The sequence below is a fragment of the Pituophis catenifer genome, unplaced genomic scaffold, assembly GCF_029215685.1.
Source record: "Pituophis catenifer annectens isolate HBS135680 unplaced genomic scaffold, rPitCat1.0.hap2 SCAF_7, whole genome shotgun sequence".
NCBI classification, from domain to species: Eukaryota; Metazoa; Chordata; class Lepidosauria; order Squamata; family Colubridae; genus Pituophis; species Pituophis catenifer.
Genome location: NW_027256887.1, coordinates 57,253,531 through 57,275,246, shown reverse-complemented (window position 1 = coordinate 57,275,246; position 21,716 = coordinate 57,253,531). Strand labels below are relative to the sequence as shown.

At 34.8% G+C, this 21,716-nt stretch overlaps 1 protein-coding gene across 9 annotated transcripts in view; it reads right to left on the bottom strand.

Annotated features, from left to right (window-relative positions):
- The window catches only part of CNOT4 (CCR4-NOT transcription complex subunit 4), a 74,377-nt gene that overhangs the window by 16,293 nt on the left and 36,368 nt on the right, over positions 1–21,716 (bottom strand). For 5 of the 9 annotated variants that reach the window (XM_070946806.1, XM_070946813.1, XM_070946809.1 and 2 more), the window contains exons 8-11: positions 19,622–19,777; positions 12,414–12,471; positions 11,338–11,587; positions 8,716–9,213 (exon numbers count right to left, since the gene is read on the bottom strand). In XM_070946806.1, coding sequence (XP_070802907.1) covers positions 8,716–9,213; positions 11,338–11,587; positions 12,414–12,471; positions 19,622–19,777 — 962 coding nt within the window. The remainder of the gene's footprint in view (positions 1–8,715; positions 9,214–11,337; positions 11,588–12,413; positions 12,472–19,621; positions 19,778–21,716) is intronic. The other 4 variants (XM_070946810.1, XM_070946814.1, XM_070946811.1 and 1 more) reach the window with 1 other exon arrangement.

The window sequence follows — 21,716 nt, the reverse complement described above, 5'->3', positions numbered from 1 at the left end:
GGCTCTTTTTGACATTCTTAGTGCATTGATAATTTGCATTCATTTTCCTACTGAACTGTTCGGACACCTAACAAAACGGTTATTTCCCAGGCAGTCTTTGAATTCTCTATTTGAATAAAGTGATAAGGACCTAAATGGTAAAAGACATCAACATCTAAAATGATCAAGAAAATTGCTGTTTGTATTCTTCAGATGTGGAGTGAGAATTAAGGATGTCAATCCAATATATATGAATGGCACCAAAGTTAGTATATGCATGTATACAAACATATATATTAGTGCTATCTATCTGTATCAACTTTGTTTTTTATAGCCTAGCATGAACCTGAGGGCAAGTATTAAAGGCAAGTATTCCAAGAGCTACAGAAAAAAAAATCATGGAGATTTTTTAAAATCAAACACTCTTTGCAATATGAAGCTGGAGCTTAATATGGTGAAGGAAATGCTTTATCTATATGAGGCCTAAATCTAAATGAGGCCTAACTTCAATATTTTTCATTCCCTCCAGCAGTACTTGCTAATATCAAAGAAAGCAAAGCTGAACATTATGAGGCTTGGGAGAAACATTACTGTATGTTTAATTCTATTGTACATTTTTGTGATAAAGATGTAAGACATTTTGACCTTACTCTAATTATAAGGATGCTACTAAACAAAACCTTGGTGCTTTCTCTATTAAACTAAATCACACAACTAAAAACAGAAATATTCTTTAAAAATCATCCAAACATTACCAAGATAAGATTAACATATCACTTAAACGTCATATAAAAATTGGCTTTGTTTAGCAATTCACCTAGCACAGCTTATATTAATGCAATTGTAGGTTCCCACTGCAAGACACTAAAATCAACAATTTTAGTATTTAATACCCTCAAATGCCATGATTTGCAAACTCAGGTAAAATGAGTTCTTTAATGTAAGCCATATCCACTACAAAGATGTGAGATACCCATGATCTAAAAATAGCTAATGTTTGACGTAAAAGAGGAGTGTGGGAGATATATTGGAAGCTGGTGTTCCCCAGGGCAAGAATGTTGGCTATATCAATAACTAATCCACCTAGCACTAAGTATGAAAAATACAAAGCAAGGTATTCATTAACCTGTGGATAAAGCAGGAGAAAGAAGCACCAGGTATAATCTGTAGAGAATATAAGAAGAAACTTCATTCTCATTTGGAGAGAGGACAATCAACTGTCAAAAATAAAAAGTATCTTTAATCTAGTGTCAATAAGAATTCTTAACAAGCTGGGCTGAATATGAACCAACTAAAGGAAAGAACCTTGACACAATGTAAGGGATGTGGTCAAGATTTTGTTTTGTCTACTGTGTCTCCTTGCAGTTTTTGTGTTTCTCCTGATTCGAACTGAATGATTTGATATGCGTTTTATTATTTGTAAATTCTAAAGGCTATACTCTGTAGGCAGGTATGAGCAGGCAGCTTTAGTTCATTCAAAAACAAACAAAATAAATTAAAAATATTCATCTTTTGGATACTATAAATAACATTTAGAGCTTGTGCAGGTACTGGCATTTAACTATGTTGTCAACCTGCTAAATGAACTTTAATATTTCTATTGAGATGTAAATTTTCCAGAGCAATAAGTCTTATTAACATTTAGAGCCACATGCATCAATTGGCCACCAAATGATCCAGCAAATAAATTCTTGCCCTAAGGATGAATGGTAGAAAATGAGTAAATAAATGTGTGTTGGCTCTTGAACTGGAATTTTGCCTGTACTGGGCAATGTTTGAATGCTGGTTTTTGAAATTGTAAAAACATTAATGAAATTATATACTTTAAAAGTACTGTACTATAATTTTACATATTTATATAACACACAGTCAAAATCCCCTGCCTAGACAAAATAAGCAGATGAATATGCAAGTCTGATGCTTTACTCTAGCAAGCTTCTCTGTTTAAATGACGACACTACATAATGTTCAGCATTATGTCAATGTAGTATCTAATACACCGCAGACCCTGAATATCTAATTATTACACTAGGCAACATAATTGCTTTCTGACAGTTAAGATAGTGCCCCTCTTTTAGAGTCAGTCATGATAAAGAAGTAATGAATTACATGTTCCCCAATATCTGCAAACATTCAAGCCTGAACATAGCTAATAGCTAAATAGACATACTGTATCCCAGGCTCAATGAGAAGTAAGAGCTAAGGAAATATTGATGATTTATCCAACTTATATAATTACAGCTGCTGAAGATTACAGTATGGATTTGAGTTATTGCTTTTTCTCTCCTACTTACATTTGTTGCAGAAGCCAAACCAAGGTCCAGAATGTCATGGATTCTTGGGCAAGTAAAGGAAGATTTAAAAGAAGACAAGTGTTCCCTTTGGAAAATCCCAGTTGCATAAAATATATTTTCAGGCATTGCTCAAAGCATGGATTGAAAACATCAAGCTCCTCCTCAAAAACAAATTACTTCTGAGTGAATTTGAAACAGAATTATGTACTAATGATGAACATGTTATTGCTAAATTGTATAAACTTTTGTTGAAATATGAGACAAAAAAAACAAATGATAAAATAGGACAAGTAGGACATATGCGATTGAAAGGATTGAAATTTACATTATGTTCCAGTCATAAAGAGAATTTTTATAAAATTTATTTTTATAAAATAATATATCATTGATATCTGTCATCTATAATATATAAAGGTATTTTGAGTAGCTGGAAATCACATTAAGGGACATTCTATCTTGTTTGGTAGACATATTAAAAAACCCAAAACAAATATGTGAATTAATTCAGAAGATTCACAAATATGTGAATTAATTCAGAAGATTTTAGGATTCAGAATTTGCAAAGATGGCTAAATTAACTGCTTTGATCAGAGAAAAAACAGTATTTACGTTTATGGTTGCCTGGAAACCCTTTGAAGACTTTTCCATGAAACAGAAAAAAAATGCAACTATGATTTGTGGCTTTGAGGATTAGAAAAGAAATCGGATAATAAAAAAGTTGAGGTTCTTCTGTGATTACAGTGTTAAGAGATACAGCAGCATAGATTTCTAATACGTGTTTTGGAAATTTGTGTGGAATACAAGAATGCTACATTTTACTTCTGAATATTGTGTGAAGTACAAAACTGCCAGCTTTCAGTTCTGAACATTGCTAAAGGGTCTGTTTAGTTACAGACAGATAAGCGATTGATTATGTCCCATCAATTTTGTGTCAGCTCTTAGCCATCAGATAGTTTTTCTTCATGTCCCTAAACAGGCTATCAGGTATGCAGACAGGTTTGGCAATAGTATTAAAACGGAGGAAAAAATCTGATCTTGCTAGACCACTGCAGAAATATTTTGATCATATAGTACTTTTATTTAGCTTTACAAAAAAATTTCACAGGAGAACTGGAAAAAAATAGATGTCTTGGAAATAAAATGGGCAAAGAAAGAAAAAAGACAGGAAAGAAAAAGGAAACCCACAGATTAATTAAGTAGGAGAACAATTGCTCAAAGTGAAAAAATATACTGTTTTTGTAGATTCAATCCTAAGAGTGACAAATCTGGAACTGTATGAACCAACAAAACCATATATGTAAAGTACACATTACTAAAAGTTAAATCAATAAAACCTAAAGTGCTGTTAAGAAGCACTTAACTGCCAGCTGCCTGCAATTATTGCAAGTTCAAATCTCACCAGGCTCAAGGTTGACTCAGCCTTCCATCCTTCCGAGGTAGGTAAAATGAGGACCCGGATTGTGGGGGCAATAAGCTGACTTTGTATAAAAAGAACACCGCTTGGGGGCCCCGAAAGCCCTACTAAGCAGGTATATACAAAAGTATGAAGGCTATTGCTTAACGCATTGTAAGCTGCCCTGAGACTCCGGAGAAGGGCGGCATATAAATCGAACCAATAAATAAATAGAACCAATAACTTATGGTAATTATTGAGTTATTTTTTATTACTGTTCAAAACTGCTTAAAAACTTTTTTAGCTGAGGTATGACTACTATGTAAAAAGAGTAGTAAAGCATTCTAGGAGCTCATATAGTCTGTAAGAATTTTTTAAAAATCCTCTATATTGCAAATGTGTTGTTCCTATAGAAAATAGAAAACTTTCAATATAATAAATTTTCCCAGATAGTAAATGAATTGTTACAAAAGATGAACTATAGGTCTCATGCTCCTTAATATGAACTTGATGAAGCATGTATTAGCACGTGAACATAGCAGGTAAAGTTGTCACAGAGTCATGCTAGATATATTATGAAATGTAACATTAGATTTTTATGGTGAACCTGAATTAGAACTAGTGATGAAATTGCCCTTAAAAAGACAGAATTAAATAGTCTACTGTCCAATTCATCATAGTTTCACCCTTTCTAGTGGAAATCAGCATAAATCCAAGGAGAATAAATTCTCTGGTGAACAAAAACACCCATGTCTAACCTGGAATAAATGTGTTCGAACATACATTAATGGCATTAAATTACAGTAGATTATACTAGATCAGAATGGCACTTTTTCCTCATCTTTTTTTCAAAGAATCAAATCTATTATGGCAAAATCGTCACTTTAACTGGAATCTAAGATTGTATAATCTTGACGTAAGCCTTTAAATTCGTAACATTAGGTTTACATTCTACAAGCAAAAGAGAATCTTTTTCTCTTCTTGGTTAAAATGAATAGGAACAGTTCTTAATGAACAATAGTGAAAATAGTGAATTTCAATTCTTTGCTTGCCTATTTTTTTAAAAACCTGCATCTCTAACACTTTCCACTAGGGGAATAACAAAGAGATTGAAATACTTTTTAAATGTAAGTGATTTGTATCGATTTAATCACATTTTATTGGCTTTTTTAAAACAATAAAACACAAATTAAGGAATGAATGCACAAATAAAAGAAGTCTGGAGTACTCCAGACAGGAGCAAAGAACATCAAATTATTGAAATGCTAGAATACACCCTGATTCAGAAGTGGATACAACTCTAACAACTTCAAGGCTGACAGTCATCTCCCAATTATATCTTATATAATACAAAACATATAGCACTGTAGAAAACAATTACATGTAGTTTATTTTGGGAAAGATTAAACGTGTGGGAAAACCACATATATATCGTACCTGTATATTTGGGCAGGTGGCAAATGAAAGTATGGTTGTACAATGGATATAAAAATGCAGTTTTAAAATACAGAGTACATGTAAATTTATGTTGCTAAATGGATTTAGAATTATCCAAGCTTCTTAAATATAATACTTTTATTTTGAGGAACAATGGTTTAATAAATTCTGTAGATCCAAATGAGAATCAATGAATATATAGAATATTGCCCCATAAGAATACCTTTCTCCTAACTTTGCCTTTAATATTAATGGAAGTGAGATATATCCGAGCTCAGGATTGAATATACCAGTGGTGACATTGAGACACAGCCTATTCCACTCAAGCTGGTGTTTATTTTTTGGTACAGTCCTTCCTCCTAAATCATATTTCATTAGGACAGGGTTCTCATTAAAATCAGCAATCACTCTGTAATCATGAATCTTTTCTTTTTAATGTTTATACAGACTCTGGATACTGGAATAAAATACAGTAGATATAAAAAGTCTACACACCCCATTAAAATACCATGTCCTTGAGATGTACATTTTTAAAAATCAAGATAAATCACTTCAGAATTTTCTCCCACAATTCAATTGAAAAATAATCTTTCATGGGGAAGATGAGAAAGTTACAATAATGTGGTTGTAGTAGTTTGAACATCCTCTTATAAGTAGGGATGTGAGTGTGTTCAGAATTAACTAATCATATTAAAAATTATATTAAATAGTAGTTAGTACATACCTGCCACCAGTTAAAGTAACTCTGATCAAACCCACAAAAAGTTCAGTTGTTCTAGTTGTAAGAGTTTTGTGACATTTTCTCAGCTGCCTCTTATAGCGATAGCTGTGGTCTGCAAAGAGCTTACAAAGGTTGCTTTGTAAGCTCTTTGTTGGAACATATCAGTCAGGAGAAGGGTACAAAAAATTTCCAAGGCATTGGATGTACCATGGAACACAGTGAAGACAGTCATCGACAAGTGGGGCAAACATGGCATAACAGTGACATTACCAAGAACTGGACGTTTCTCCAAAATTGATGAAAAAACAAGGAGAAAACTGATCTGACAGATTGCCAAGAAGCCTATGGTAGCATTAAAGGAGTTGCAGGGATTTCTGGTGAGTATTGGTTATATACTACATGTAACAACAGTGTCCCGGATTCTTCATATGTCTGAGCTGTGGTGTAGGGTGACAAGATGAAACCTTTTCTTACAAAGAAAAACATCCAAGCCCAGCTACATTTCCAAAACCTACATCCAGTCTGACAAAAGCATGTATGAAAATGTGTTATTGTTTGGAGAGACCAGGGTTGAATTTTTTGGCCATAATTCCCAAAGGTATATTTGGTGCAAAAAACATTGTGCATCACCAAAAGTACATCGTACCCACAATGAAGCACAATAGTGGCAACATTATGCTTGGGGCTGCTTTTCTTCAGCTGGAACTGGGGCTTTAATCAAGGTGGAGAGAATTATGAATACTTCCAAGTATCAATCAATTTTGGCACAAAACATTCTGGCCTCTGCTAAAATGTTGAAGGTGAAGAGGAATTTCATCTTTCAACACAACAATGACCCAATGCTTACCTCCAAATCAACAAAAGGATGGCTTCACCAGAAGATCAAAGTTCTGGAAATTTTACCAGTCAGAGCCCAGACCTGAATCCAATTGAAAACCTGTGGGGTGACCCGAAGAGGGCTGTGTACAGGAGATGCCCTTGTAATCTGATAGATTTGGAACACTTTTTCAAGGATTTTGCCCTGTACTTTGGCAAAGATTACCAAGGCAAGATACGCCATGCTGATAGGCTCTTGCCCAAAAAGACTAAATGCTGTCATAAAATCAAAAGGTGCTTCAACAATGTATTAGTTTAAGGGCATCTTAAACTAATCTTTATAAAACCATGTTGTTGTAAGGTTTTATTGCTATTTTCCCCCTTAAAAGATTTCAGCTTGTTTTTCAATTGAATTGGACAGTTTATATATTATATGTGGAAAAAATTCTGAAGTGATTTATTGTGGTGTGATTTTTGTTTTATAGCTCAAAACCCTGGCATGTGTGTATAGATGTTTTATATGCACTGTAGATATTGATTTTTAAAATGAGGCGGGCTAAAACCTGAAATTAAAGTACCAAAGAACTTGTAGACCAGGGTTGTCAAACTGGATTTCTTCAAGGGCCGGATCAGCATTGTAGTTCTCCTCACGGGCCGTCTGGGGTGGGTGGGTGGGGGTGGGCTTTTGGCCGTCAGAGTGCTTCAGGGGGCCATCCAAGCTGAAAACAGGGCGCAGGGGGCACACATGGCTCCCTGCGCCCTGTTTTGGCTGCCAGAGGTACCGCGGGCCAGTCCTTTGCTATTTTCAGGCTGGCACCGCAGGCCAGTTTTAAGTACCCCTGTTGTAGACAAAGCAAGTGAAGACAAAGATATTTGAAAATTGAAACTTTTTAATGTTTCAATTATTAATAAAATGATATCAAGTAAAAATGTTAGTTTTCTTAGTTATTTTAAAATATTTATAAGAAAACCAAGAGTTTCATGATAGTTTAGAAAAATAAAATGTTATCTCCAAGTCATATTACTCCTAAGTGAGAATGCGATTGCTATGCACAAAATATTTTTTTTAAAAAAGCAACATTATGAATTATGATTTCCCAAATTTTGTTCTGAATTCAACAAAATCATGATTTGCCAATCATACTTCTTTGCGTATGTTAATTAGAATGTGCTCTACTTTCAACATTTTCACTGCAATTTGGAATGTAATAGATATACAAATAAAAATCTAGATAGTTAATTTTCTGGTTAAATGTCAAACTGAACAGTATAGACATTATATACCGTAATTACATTCATAAAGCATTCGGTACCAGTTGTTTCTGCGATCTCAACAATATTAGATCTCATTGTTCAGATGCTGAAAGTGGTAAATGATATGACTACTGATTTGCTATTATGTTCTCCAGGTATAATGAGTAGGCCAGGGCAAATGTTTAGATGTTGAAATATATCTCAAACTATAAATAAAAATCAATTCTATAGCATTACTAAGAAGTCAAGGCAAATTATAAAACTTAAAATATTAATTATTGGACATGGAATACTCCACTTTTCTTATAAAGCTCATAATTAGAAGGCTAAATTCAAATTTAATATTTCTCTTCAGAAATGTAAAAAAAACATGTTCCCAGTATGCCAGTTATACCACTATTCAGTAACAAACATCAAGTCATGGGCTGAAAGGCAGACCTTCTCAGTAGTACCCACCACACTATGGAACATGCTTAATTAACCCAGCAGTAGAGTTAGTTCTAAGCCTCCTTGTATTCTGGAAAATCCTGATCATCATTTCATTTTAATACGAGTTTCACTTAAGAGTGCAATTGCAGGTGACCTTCTGACTGTATTTTGTGGACTTTAATGTTTTAATAGGCTTGATGAAAACAATTTTCTCCAAGTTATGCACCACCTAGAATCTTTCTAATTGGGGTGGTCTACCAAATATTATAAATAAATAAATAAACAAACAAACAAACAAACAAACAACTTTCCCCTCCCATTCTTTCTTATTATCCTGATTTAGAAAAGCTGAAGATATGACTCAAATGTATTGCCTGACTCAAGGCACTTACCTGCTATGGGAATCCCTCCTAGACCTGTGCTGTGTTGAGGTGGGAGATTTAAGTCCAAGAAATTACTATTTGAAGAGGGATTTGCTGTGTGGTTCAAGTGCATGATGTTATTGCGAGGGAAGGCCATCCAAGGATAGCGAGTTGCTTGGCCTGGAAAACTGAAGGAATTATAAACTGCTCGATGCTGTTGAAATTGTGGGAACCTCTGTGGCAAGACGGAAAATGTGCTATTGAGAGAATTGGCATTTGCGGGTGTAGCAGGATGCAGAAATCCAGATCCTGACCCTTTGGCAGTTGTAGTGTGTGAGGAAGGATTCTGAAGAGATGTTGGTGAGAGAGACGGTTGATCTTGAACTGACAGTTCCTTCTCAATCAGGTCTGCTAAGGCTTTGCGGGTGATATCAAAGGGATCAAATCCCAAGTCATCTTCTTGCTGTTTGGATGAACCAAATCCAAATGCTGCCTGCCAGTCTGTAGAGGAGGATACTGGGATGGTTTCTGAGGAGAGGAGAGATAAATGCCTTCTCAATCCACCTATATCAAACTATTTACAAGTTTTTTATTTATTTTCTTACCCTCATCCCTGTTGTGCATGAAAATCTTTACATTTGGATTCAAAGAAGTGTTTCTTTTTGTAACTCCCCAAAATGAAGAGAACTTTAGCATTTTTGTCATTTGCATAACTATAACATATTTAGTACAAAAACATACTTATTAATTTCCATTGACACTAGCAGGACTTAGTTTATGGTATATAGAATTATATTTGTAACATATTTAGAAACAAATACAAGGCTAAACGGAGAGCAGGAAGATGGCTGTACAGGTAGTCAATTAACTAGCATTTGTTCAGCAACCATTCCAAGTCACAATGGAACTGTAAAGGGAGGCTTTATTTGGGTGCTCAGCAACTGGCTCACAACTATGATGTCACCGAGTCCTATGGTCACGATCATCATTTCTGACTTTCACTGCTGGTCAATGGGGAACCCGACAGGAGGATGCAAATGGTGATAACATAATGTGGGATGTTACAACAGTGTAGGATTTCTTAATGATGGCAATTGGGACAGCCAGAATTGCCATGATAAATGTCATGCTTTATGGTCACGTCGCTTATTGATGACATTCCTGGTCCCAATTACCATCAATAAGCAAGGAAAATCTCTATTTCCTGTCACATATAGGATAAATAAACTACTACTTCATGTTATGTATAAGACATTCTAAAACTAAATTACATAGCAAATAAATCACCATAGCTGTTTCAGTTCTGATTAGTTATGTAAATATATTATATTTAATGAGATTAAAACAAAGAGGCTTTAAAGAATATACAGCTTACTGTTATATAAGACACAGTCCACTTCATTAAATGCAACTTGACTATGATCTACCAAAGTTTAAATGGTAATAAATTGGCAAGTCTTTATTGTGAGATGAGACTTTTTATTATTTTCATGATAAAACACAAATATCTTAAATTTGTTAAAATATTTTTTTTTTTTTAAATTTCAGCCTCTAATGAACTACTGTATTAGGGGGTGAATTTTCAAAAAAGGAACATTCTGAAGTCAGTTGCATCAGCTGAGGTTGTACAGACAGTCCTCGACTTACAACAATTGAGCCCAAAAATTTATGTTGCTAAGCAAGACAGTTAAGTGAATTTTGCTCCGTTTTATGACCTTTCTTGCCACAGTTAAGTGGATCACTGCAGTTAAGTTAGTGACAGTTTTTAAGTGAATATGGCTTCCCCATTGATTTTGCTTGTCAGAAGATCACAAAAGGTGATCACATGACCCCAGATACTGCAACCATAAGGGTCAGTTGCCAAGTGGCCAAATTTTGCTCACATGACCATGGGGATGCTGCAATGGTCATAAGCGTGAAAAAAGCCATAATTCACTTCTTTTTAGTGCCATTGTAACTTTAAACCATTACTAAACAATTGGTTGTAAGTCAAGGGTTGCGCTATTACGCGCGCAGACACACCCAATGAGAAAAAGGTTCGCCATCACTGCTCTAGGCTAATAAATGTATGCATCAATTTGTGTTGTTCATATAGAACAGGGGTGTCAAACTGACGGCCGACAGGCTTGATGCATCATGCGCAAGCCAGGCCCACCCTGGCTCCGCAAAGGCAAAAAATGTCATGATATGTCATGATATGTCACATGATATAATCCAATTTGACATCCGTAATATAGAAGCATGATTCCTCAGAGATTTATATTTAAATATATTAATGCCAGGTAACAAAGCCTATGATATATAAATTAAGTAAATCACTGTAATTATAACAAAAATATTCTAATTAATCCTGATGTTAAATTATACTGCATTCATGTGTATAATTTCATATGTTAAATTTTATTTTAAGAAAGTATCTGTTAATATAAGATACAATGTTCATTTCTTTAATAAAGTTTATCATTACCCACACAGAAAATCTTTACATGGCTTTTAATAAGTAATCATGATTTACTTTAGAAGTGAAAATAAGCCAAACTACTATTTCAAATTACAATGTGCAAATATTTATTAATAATTATTCTTATACTACATATTATAATTATTTATTTATCATATTTAGAAAACAAACCCAATCTCCCCCTATATTACCTGATGTGAAGAGACTCTGTGGCTCTGGTGCCATGGGCCAGTCACTGGACGTCTGTGGGGAGCTGGGAAATGGTGGGAGTCCACTTGGAATTGGGTTGGGATGCCGAAAGTTGTCTGAGAAGAGGGACTGTGACTCTGTTACAGCTCCTTCAAATGGAGAACGTGCACTGTGATTGGATGAATTGATTGGGATGACTGAATTGGATTTTGATAAACCAGGAGGTGGTGATGGTGTGTCGCTATTTGATATCTGAGAGGAAAAGGTCAGGCAAAATAAGATTCAGTTTTGTAAACTATGCTACAACCGTAAAATAAAAAAATCTTAGAGAGGATTGATTGATTGATTGATTGATTGATTTTTCAAATTTATATGCTGCCCTTCTCCCGTAGGACTCGGGGCAGCTCACAAAATAAAAAACAACACAACAATCCAAGTGCTAAAATTGGATAATGTTATCAGCATACTAGATAACCCATGACCCATTGGATCATTGTTTCAGATATATTACTTAAACAGAGAAACGGAATGACCATGGGTGGGCAAAACAAAACAAAACAAAACAAAACAAAACAAAACAAAACAAAACAAAACAAAACAAAACAAAACAAAACAAAACAAAACAAAACAAAACAAAACAAAACAAAACAAGTGACTTCCAACTTCCTGCCAGCTTCCTCATTGACTTTTTTTGGGAAATGGGCAGGGAGTATTGGAAATGCACAAATGCAGTCACAACTTTGCCAACTTTCAATACCACAGAAAGGTCCTGGGTTTTGGATGTATTCTGTAAATTAGTCCATTTGAGGTATATAAATTCAAAAAGTTTTCTATGATGCATGGTTTTGCCCAATTGAAGGTTACAAACATTCAAACAGACCCAAGAATTTCAGTAGTATATAGATATTTTTAAATCATTTCTAAAAATTTGGCAGCTGAGCAAAAAAATCTACTGTATTTACTCTAAGTTTAAATTAAAGACATATATTTTTACATACAGCAGGTCTCTGTCACATATTAGTTATAATTACAAAAATATGTAGCTAACAAAATTCAGAAGCACTTGTTAGAATCTTACCTGTTGTAAGTTGTCACAATTTCCTATACTGAGAGAATCTGATGGCTTGTCAATAGAGCTAGAGAAAAGAAACAATACTTAAGCAAATGGAAAATGATACAAAATCAGTTTAATGAAGTAAATTACAGGAAGTAATTAAAACCTTTTACTACTTTAAAGAGAACTTTGTATTGTTTATTAGTAACTATTTTATATATCTATTTGCATATTTGCTTTACTTTTGAATTTCATTAACTTTACTTAATGAAAAATTCAATTAGAAATATCCTGAGTTAAACTGCATAAAGTTAACAGAATAACAGAGTTGGAAAGGACCTTGAAGGTCTTCTAGTCCAACCCCCTGTTCAGGCAGGAAGCCCTATACTATTTCTGACAAATGGTTGTTCGATCTCTTCTTAAAAACGTCCAATGTTGGAGCATTCACAACTTCTGGAGGCAAATTGTTCCATTAATTAATTGTTCTGTCAGGAAATTTCTTAGTTCTAGGTTGCTTCTCTCCTTAATTAGTTTCCATCCATTGCTTCTTGTCCTGTTTAATTATTTAAACCTTATGTGCAATCAATTCCAGTTGTAATTATTAGAATAGAAATTTATTTGCAAGTATTTTTTTAATGTGACCTACAGATTAAATCAGGAATGGAATGACCCAGGTTGTAATCCCCTCTCAATCACATAAACTGTCAGGGTGACATTGGGCTAGTAATTGTCTGTCAGCCCAGTCTACCTCAAATTTTGTTTGGGAAAAGTAGTTGTCTTATGCTGTCTTGAACTCTTGAATCTAAGGTGAGATATCAGTACAGTAAATAAATGAATGGAAAAGCTCTCAATGTGATTTTCAGATTGATAAATGAGATAACACTGGATTTCAGACTGATGGTTTATGTGTCAAGAGATTCTGGTATTAATATTAAATGTATACCAAACTAGTATACTAGTTTGGAAGAGGCAGGAGGAATTGAAATTAATCCAAGTCTCTTTGAATCGTTTATTTTAACAGAAAAGTTGTATTTTTTATGTGATGTCTTCTTTATAGCAATTCTAGCCCCATAGTAGCACAATGGTTAGAATGCAGTATTGCAGATTAACTCTGCCTATAGCTAGGAGTTCAATCCTGACAGGCTGAAGGTTGACTCAGCCTTCCATCCTTCTGAGATCAGTAAAACAGGGACCCAGATTGTTCAGAGCAATATATTGACAATGCAAACCACTGTAAATCACTGTGGAGCAGTATATAAATCTAAGTGCTATTGCTATTTGGAACACTGGAGTAATCTGAGCATCTTAAAACTGCCATTCACAAATTTACTCCACAGGTAAATTAGCTTGAAAAACCACTGTAACAGAAAAAACAAGGGAAGATCAATACAATACATGGATGATGCTGTGATTCATAAAAATAGGGAAAGAGTGGCTTGAACGAGTTACAGTAATGTAGGTCAAATGCAGATAGTGAATCAAGCACTATAAAGAATCAAGTGAGCAAAAAAGATTATGTAGGTACACATGCTGGATGTGTGTTTTTAACTGGAATTAAGCTATACCTATCTGCCTGTATAGAGATCTTCCACTAATCCAAATAAATTTATCAGGAAACACATTCATTGTCATGGCTGTTCAGCAGAAGAATAGTACATAGCCTACTACATCACTGATTTGGTAGAAGCTATAGATAAGAGATACAATACTGAACATCACTGGTTAGACATATTGTATTAAAGTTAATAAATTAACATGTAATTGTTAATTAACGTTAATAAATTAAGATTAAAATAAAACTTTAGGTGGTTTTGTGACTTGAAGATGGAATGCATCTCTATCACAAAGTTGCATAAATGCCTTCAAATATAACTTCATTCAAAAAATACCTTAGTCAGAAATATTGATTTTAATCTGTGATATGAATAGTGGAAAAAAGGAATTTGACACCCCAAAATTGAATTTAATATTTCCAACAATAGGTAAAGGAGTACTTGAATTCTGAAGTGCTTCTCTGATAAGGGCAGTGGTACGACAACCTAAATACTAACACGTTTTTAATCCAAACATAATAAAAGCATTGAAAATATTGTAATGTTTGATAGAACATGTTAAAATAAGTACAAATCTACTCTAGTCTGTAAAGGCCTAATTTGGTCTAAATTCTGATATTTCTCTCACCTTCCAGGTTCAAAGAAAATTACTTAAATCTGAGTCCTTAATTTAAAAAATTATCTTGCCAATCCTAACAAGTGATATATTATAAGCAATGAAATAAAGCTGGCAAAAGTTACAACTGTCTTCACATTGTAACATCAACTGCAGTAATGATTACTAGAACCTAATTTAAGCCACAAGTACAATTAAAATCATCCAGGTAATTCAGGTAAATAGTAAATTTTCCATAAAGTAACAAATTAGTTACTAACAATACAGATTTCCTTAAATCTTATTGAGGATAGAACGATCTTATGGGTAATAGTAATAATCTGGAAAAGTAGATGGAGAACTTTAACCAAGACAATGGTCAGAAAAGTGAAATCTGTGTCTGGGACAGAAAAGTAATTTGAGAAAGTGTCTCAGACATGACCTCCCTAGTTCTCATAAAAATAAAGGGAAAGTGGGGGAAATGCACTCAAATTTATAAGATTCTATTACTATAACCTTATAATAAAAGTAGTATTATCATTCATAACTCTGGTGTCCTAGTCTTTGTCTGAAGGGCAGACAAAAGAAGTCTTGGAATGTTCTGCTTTAACCCTGTATTTGAATACAGTACTGTACTATACTATTCTCTCTTAAACAAACAAGCATTTAAATAAACACATTTTAAATGTCCATATTTTTAAAACTGTAACAAAGCTCCCCCCTTTTATCCCTTATTTATTCAAACAAGATAGTGATCCAAACACATACCAGTACCAATATAATCCAAAACATGTTACTTTCATTTTGTTGTTTACTGATTTGTACACAATCCACTGGAGGAAAAAGTATTTTTAATATACACAGTCTATGGAGATTCTCAATCATCCAGATCATGATTGTCACAAAGGTGCTTTTCAAAAAGCAACTGGACTTTGTTTTTTTCTTTGAAAACACTTCTCATCCAAGAACTGAATTTGGTGAACTGAAGAAACATATTGGATTAGAAGAGAAACATTTTCAAGAAAAAAAACGAAGAAAGACCAGTTGCCTATTGAAAAGCACGTTTGGACATTGTTATATGAGCTTTTCAGATTAGTTATTAGAAGAATAAAGAGAGAATAAAGGGAGTTGAACTAGAACTAAGTTAATACTTGGAAAAAATAGATAAAACAGATTTTCCTCTAAAGCAGTGGTCCCCAACCTTCCTAGCCCAAGGGACTAGTTTCGGGGGGCGGGGCGGGATGGTTTCATGCACAACCTAGTTCTTGTGCATGCAAAGATGAAGCTTTGCTTGCTCACCCACCGCTTGTGTGGCCCAGTTCCTAACAAGTCATGGACCAGTACTGGTCTGTGGCCCAGAGGTTGGGGATCCTGCTCTAAAAAACTAATTTATGAAGACCTCAATTCTTGTGCTGGAATGTATCCTATGCAATTGATGATACAATATATCTCTGCAACCATCACTGCAACAACACATAACAATGGTAACATTTAAAATCCTATGGTCTAATAAAACGATTAAAAGAGAAAAGTAACAATAAAACTATAATTTAATCATCACACAGTGCAATATATAAAATCTGGATGGAAAACAATCAGATCAATATTCACTATTAATATTTTGAAGAATGGCATTAGCTATTTCATAGATGAAAGTGATATGGTCAATATTAAACTTTATAAATTCTTTATAAAGAATATGCAAAGCTAGTAAGACGAAGGAACAGCAAAAACTATTAATTAGTAGAACAAAAAACCTCAACATTCAAATTGTCTTTCTTGAAATTGATCCAATTGTCACAAAAGTGGTTTTAGTACTTTTAAAATATAATATAAATCCTAATTACTGGCAAAACATCCTAATGCGAGAGATAAAACTATTCTTTCCACTCCTGACATGTTTTTTAAAAAATTCTTTAAAAATTGTTTTATGCCACCCAGAATTGCCTGCAGTGAGATAGGCAATAATATAAATTTTACTAACAAACAAACAAATGATTCTAACACTATGAGTTTTGATATTCAAATTAAAAATAACTTTAAACTAAGAAAACTGTTAGATGATTTTGTGTTTGTAATAATAAAAACAAAAATATTTTATTTTTAAAGTGAAAATATTTAAATGAAGCACTGAACCTAGGCACCCCTCAGAAATATAAAATAACTTCGTAAATTATTCTCACAATAAAGTCTAATCTTAAATCTACAACAGTTTATATTTCAAAAAGTGTCTTAATGCTCTAAGCCTATATATCCCAAGCCTATGCTTTCACTGAATCTAGTTAGGGCAACAAAAGTCATTACTCTCCCAGCTGTGCAATTCACTTAACAATCATGGTGATTCACTCAATGATCATAGTAAAACTGGTTGTAAAATCTGGTCTGGTCACATGATGACTTGCTAACTGCATCACACTTAGCAACCAAAATTCTGGTCCCAACTGTGGTCATAAACTGGGGAATATTAATAGTATTTATTTTCAAGTGCATTTATTTATAATAAAAAAAGTGGCTTAAGTGCATAAGTCAGCGGAGAAGGTATATTACTCCAGCGGTTCAAGTCCTACCACCATGTGATGGAGTGAGTTCCCTTGCATCAGCTGCCTAGCACCCACCTAGCACCGTGATGACGAACCTATGGCACGCGTGCCAGAAGTGGCATACAGACCCATCTCTCTGGACACGCCAGCAGTCACCTGTTGCTCTTCTGGGTTTCGGCGTGCACATGCACACCGGCCAACTGGTCTTCACATGCGCAGGAGCCCTGAAACCAGAAGAGCAGCTCCCTGGTGCACATGCGTGCACCGAGAAGCTGAGCTTCTGGTTTCAAGCGCACATATGCGCACCGGCCAGCTGATTTTTGTGCATGCATGCATGCGCACCAGAAACTGGAAGCTCATCTTCCCAGCACACCAGGGAACTGCTGTTTCGGTTTCCAGCGCATGTGCGCTGGGGAGCTGCTCTTCCGGTTTCTGGCGCTCCCCCGTGCACGAAAAGGGTTGCCAACACTGACCTAGTAGTTCAAAAGCATGTAAATGCAAGTAAATAAATAGGTATCACTTAGGTGGGAAGATGTTTCACTGTATGCTTTGTGCTGCGGCGTGATGCTGACCATATGATCATAGAAACATCTTTGGACAGCTCTGGCTCAATGGTTTAAAAAAAACAGAGATGAGCCGCGCCTCCTAAAGTCAGCTACAACTAGTGGAATAAAATCCACAGGGACTCCTTTATCTTTACTTTTTATTTAAAATAAAATAGCATTTCACTACCTAATTTTAGTGACCTTTTTGGAACTTGATTATTCCAAACTTAACTGGCAAAAAGAAAGACAAAAGGTAACTTGGAAATTTATTTCATATACAGGAGTAAACTGGAAGAGATATAAAAAAGTGTATATTACATTTCTGTTATTTAACACTTTCTAAACATGTTTAAACTCAATTGGAGCAGATTGTATTTTTCAGATACTCAAGATTTAATGTTGAAATTTATTCCATCATATAATCATGAAAAAGTTGGATTTTTGCTGATATTTGGAGGGGGGCTGAGGAGGCCACACTGAAACCTTTGATAGGTTTACATGCAATCTTGACATCTGAAACTACAATCCCGATTTAGATGAAATGCTGGATATCTATCAAAATATATTTTTTATTTCTCAAACCAAAAGCATTAACAGAAAAACTTGGTCATTTTTCTTTCCATTTCCTTCCATAACCTAGATCCGTGATGGCAAACCTCTGCCACATGTGCCAGAGGTGGCACACAGCACCCTCTCTAATGGCACGTGAGCCATCACCCTAGTTCAGCTCTGCTGCGCATGTGTGCGCCTCCCGCCGACCAGCTGATCTTCGGGTCTCTGCTGTGCATGTGTGGGGTGCGTGCGGGGTACCGCACGTGCTTGCATGGGGCACGCAGGCATGCGCAGGGGCATGCACACATTACACTTTGGGGGTTCAGGCATGCGCGCGCATTCGGAAAAGGTTAGCCATCCCTGACCAAGATAATACAATGGGAGGATAGGAAGAAGGAAAAGCTTCATTTTATATATGGCTGTGAAGTTCCTGCTCAGCTGAAATTGCATTTAATTTTTAAAATATTTTCAGTATATTTCCTATGCTTATACCTGAAATAAATTAACAGTCACAAACCATTACCACACTATTTTATAACCCATTTTAGTAGATATCTATTCATTTACAATTAATACAATATAAAATAGACTACTTGCTTCTAGGTAGGACATTAAAAGAACATAAAATGCTTTGTCAAATGAAGAGTGGTGTCACGGATATATTCTTCTACAGGAATGGTGCATCCTGAAGTGTTCAAATATCATCATTAGATATGAAGCATTCATTCAATGCAAGAGTAACTATTGAAATAAAAGGCACTTCATTTGTTCATCTATTACTACTAACGTAATTGAGCAATTTGTGTATTGGACCTCATATTATTTGTTTCCTTATTACACAGTATTACTGCAACATGAAATATACAAATTGAGCTACATCAATGTACTTTACAATATGCACTTTTAATCCAATATATAAAAACCCGTACAAAATATTCATGATGCCAGAGATTTCTAAAATACCAATTAGAAATCTAGAAACTTTTAGGAATGGGAAAAGTTAATGCAACTCAGTACAGTGCCATATTTGTGTAATACCAATATAATAATAGTGAATATTTTTATTTTTACATTTGGTTCAAAATATTTAAACCACTTAAGTAAAGGTCACCAGAAATCAGAGTTCTTACGCTGCAATACAAGTTTGTTGTTGAACTGTGATATTATCCTTTCCTAGAATGCTGATGTCAATGATTGTTTAAAAATGTTTCATCTCATTTGCAACCCTTACCTTTATACAGGCATCTACTGAAAAGCTGCTCATTGAATAATGAACAGTTTTTTTCATCCACATTAGGATTAAGAATCAACTGGGGCAACCATATTTATTTATAATTTTATCAGCATTTGAATTCAGCTCTCCAGACAGAGGCTGGAAAAAAATCATCCCTCCACAACAGTGAGAGAGAAAGAAAACTAACTGAAGTATAAAAGGCAGCACAATTACCCGAAATCTGAATCTGGACCATCTGGAGTCATGTGTTCTGAGTCTGTACCATTTTCTAAAATAGGAGGCGTTTTCCTGTGTTCCATTGTTAAGCCGTTGACTGATTTACTTGAACTCTGTAATGATGGCCAGGCATCTTTGTTATTACTGTTGGGTCTGGAAAGAGGTGAAAGTAAAAGAGAGTTCAAGTTATAGAGAAAATCTTAAAACTGAAACAGTGGGGAAATTATTCCTCATTCCTTAAATGATGCTGAGGAACAGGAAAATCTTTAACTCAAATTGTAGTGTCTGCATGTAACACTGCAGAAGTAAAAGTGAGGAAGGGTTGCATTAGGTAAAGTAGTTACATTTGTATTTGTGAATATGTAATGGTCCAGGCAAATCTGACCATCAAAATTTAGAATCCTGAGACTTCACATTGTTTTTTATTACTTCTTGAATATGGTTCATCTTCCATCTGATAAACTGTATGCCTACAGTCTCAACACGAATTTTCCCTGTGCCGACTGCATACTTCTAAACCGTATTAGTTATTGTAAACCCCAGCTAACCTACCTTGCTCTTAACCCTTTCCCATCTTTTAATCCCCAATACTTTTACCAATAAGCACATCTAAATGAATTAGGCTCCTCTGGAATGGAAAAGGAATTAACAGTTTAAATAAAATTTATAATATCATCTTTAGATATTTAGATGATTTCCATAGGAATACATGAACTTCTGTTCATATTAAAAGAAACATAATTATAGCTGTTTTCTTCTGCTTGCTGATCCAGTAGTTTTTCCTTGTTACTTTTAGAAAGTGCTATTTGTATGAAAAAAATAAAAGATTTCAGAACCTTATACTACATGTTACATATGTGTACAGGTAGTCTTCAACTTACAACATTTCATTTAGTGACTATTCAAAGTAACAATGGCACTGAAAAAAGTGACCGTTTTTCACTTATGACCATTGCAACATCCCCATGGTCACGTGATCAAACTTCAGTTGCTTGGAAACTGACTCATATTTATGATGGTTGCAGTGTCCCGGGGTCATGTGATCACCTTTTGTAACCTTCTGACCAGCAGAATCAATTGGGAAGCCAGATTCACTTAACAACTGTGTTACTAACTTAACAGCTGTGGCAAAAAAGGTTGTAAAATGGCGCAAAACTCACTTAACAAATGTTTCACTTAGCAGCATAAATTTTGGGCTCAATTATGATCGTAATCAAGGACTACCTGTATATGCTCCAGCATTGATTTATATAGAAAGTTCTGGATTCTCAAAATGGTTTAAAAGAAATCAATATGTATATATGCATTTTAAAACTATATAAGCTGGTAATGGAACAAAAAACTCTTTTAGTTTTCCATTTTTGGGATCTATTCACTGTTTTTCTTCATTAGTGCCTTTATCCTCTCCAGCAATGGAAGAAGATAAAAACAGCACAAATGCTTCAGTTACGTTTTTCAAATGGAGAATGACAATCTCCCAAATTATTTATCAGTTATCCTAATCTCTGCTTAAAAATGCCCCGTGTTCAGAATAAATTGATACCTAAAAATCTGTTTTAGATTAATATATTTATAATTGATACTGCTGAAAGGTTTTAATAAAATGGGCTTTCTAAAAATACTTTTAAACAGAAAGTAGGAATTTGACAGTTCCTACAGAAGAACAGGCAATTTCTGTAGTGACTTTTCCACAATATATACATATACATGTATCAAAAATCTTAATGAAATATTATTTGGCACTAATTACATTGGTATTTTGAGAAGAGGCCCATCTCTGCCCGCCACCTAATAGTGCTTCTTTTAGGAACAAAGATAAGTAAGTTAAAGAGCTAAACTCAGTTCTTTTTTTAAAAACAATGCTACCAAGAACAGCTTACTAGTCTCTAGGGCTATGATGGTGAACCTATGGCACGCATGCCACCTGGGCACGCCAGCTCAGCTCCGGCGCGCATGTGCGTGCCCGCCAGCTGATTTTCGGGCCTTCTGGGACCACCAGAAGTAGGGAAACAGGCTGTTTCCTGCCTCCAGAGGGCCTGGGAAGTGGTGGGGAAGGCCCATTTTTCTTTCTCACCTGGCTCCAAATCTTCTC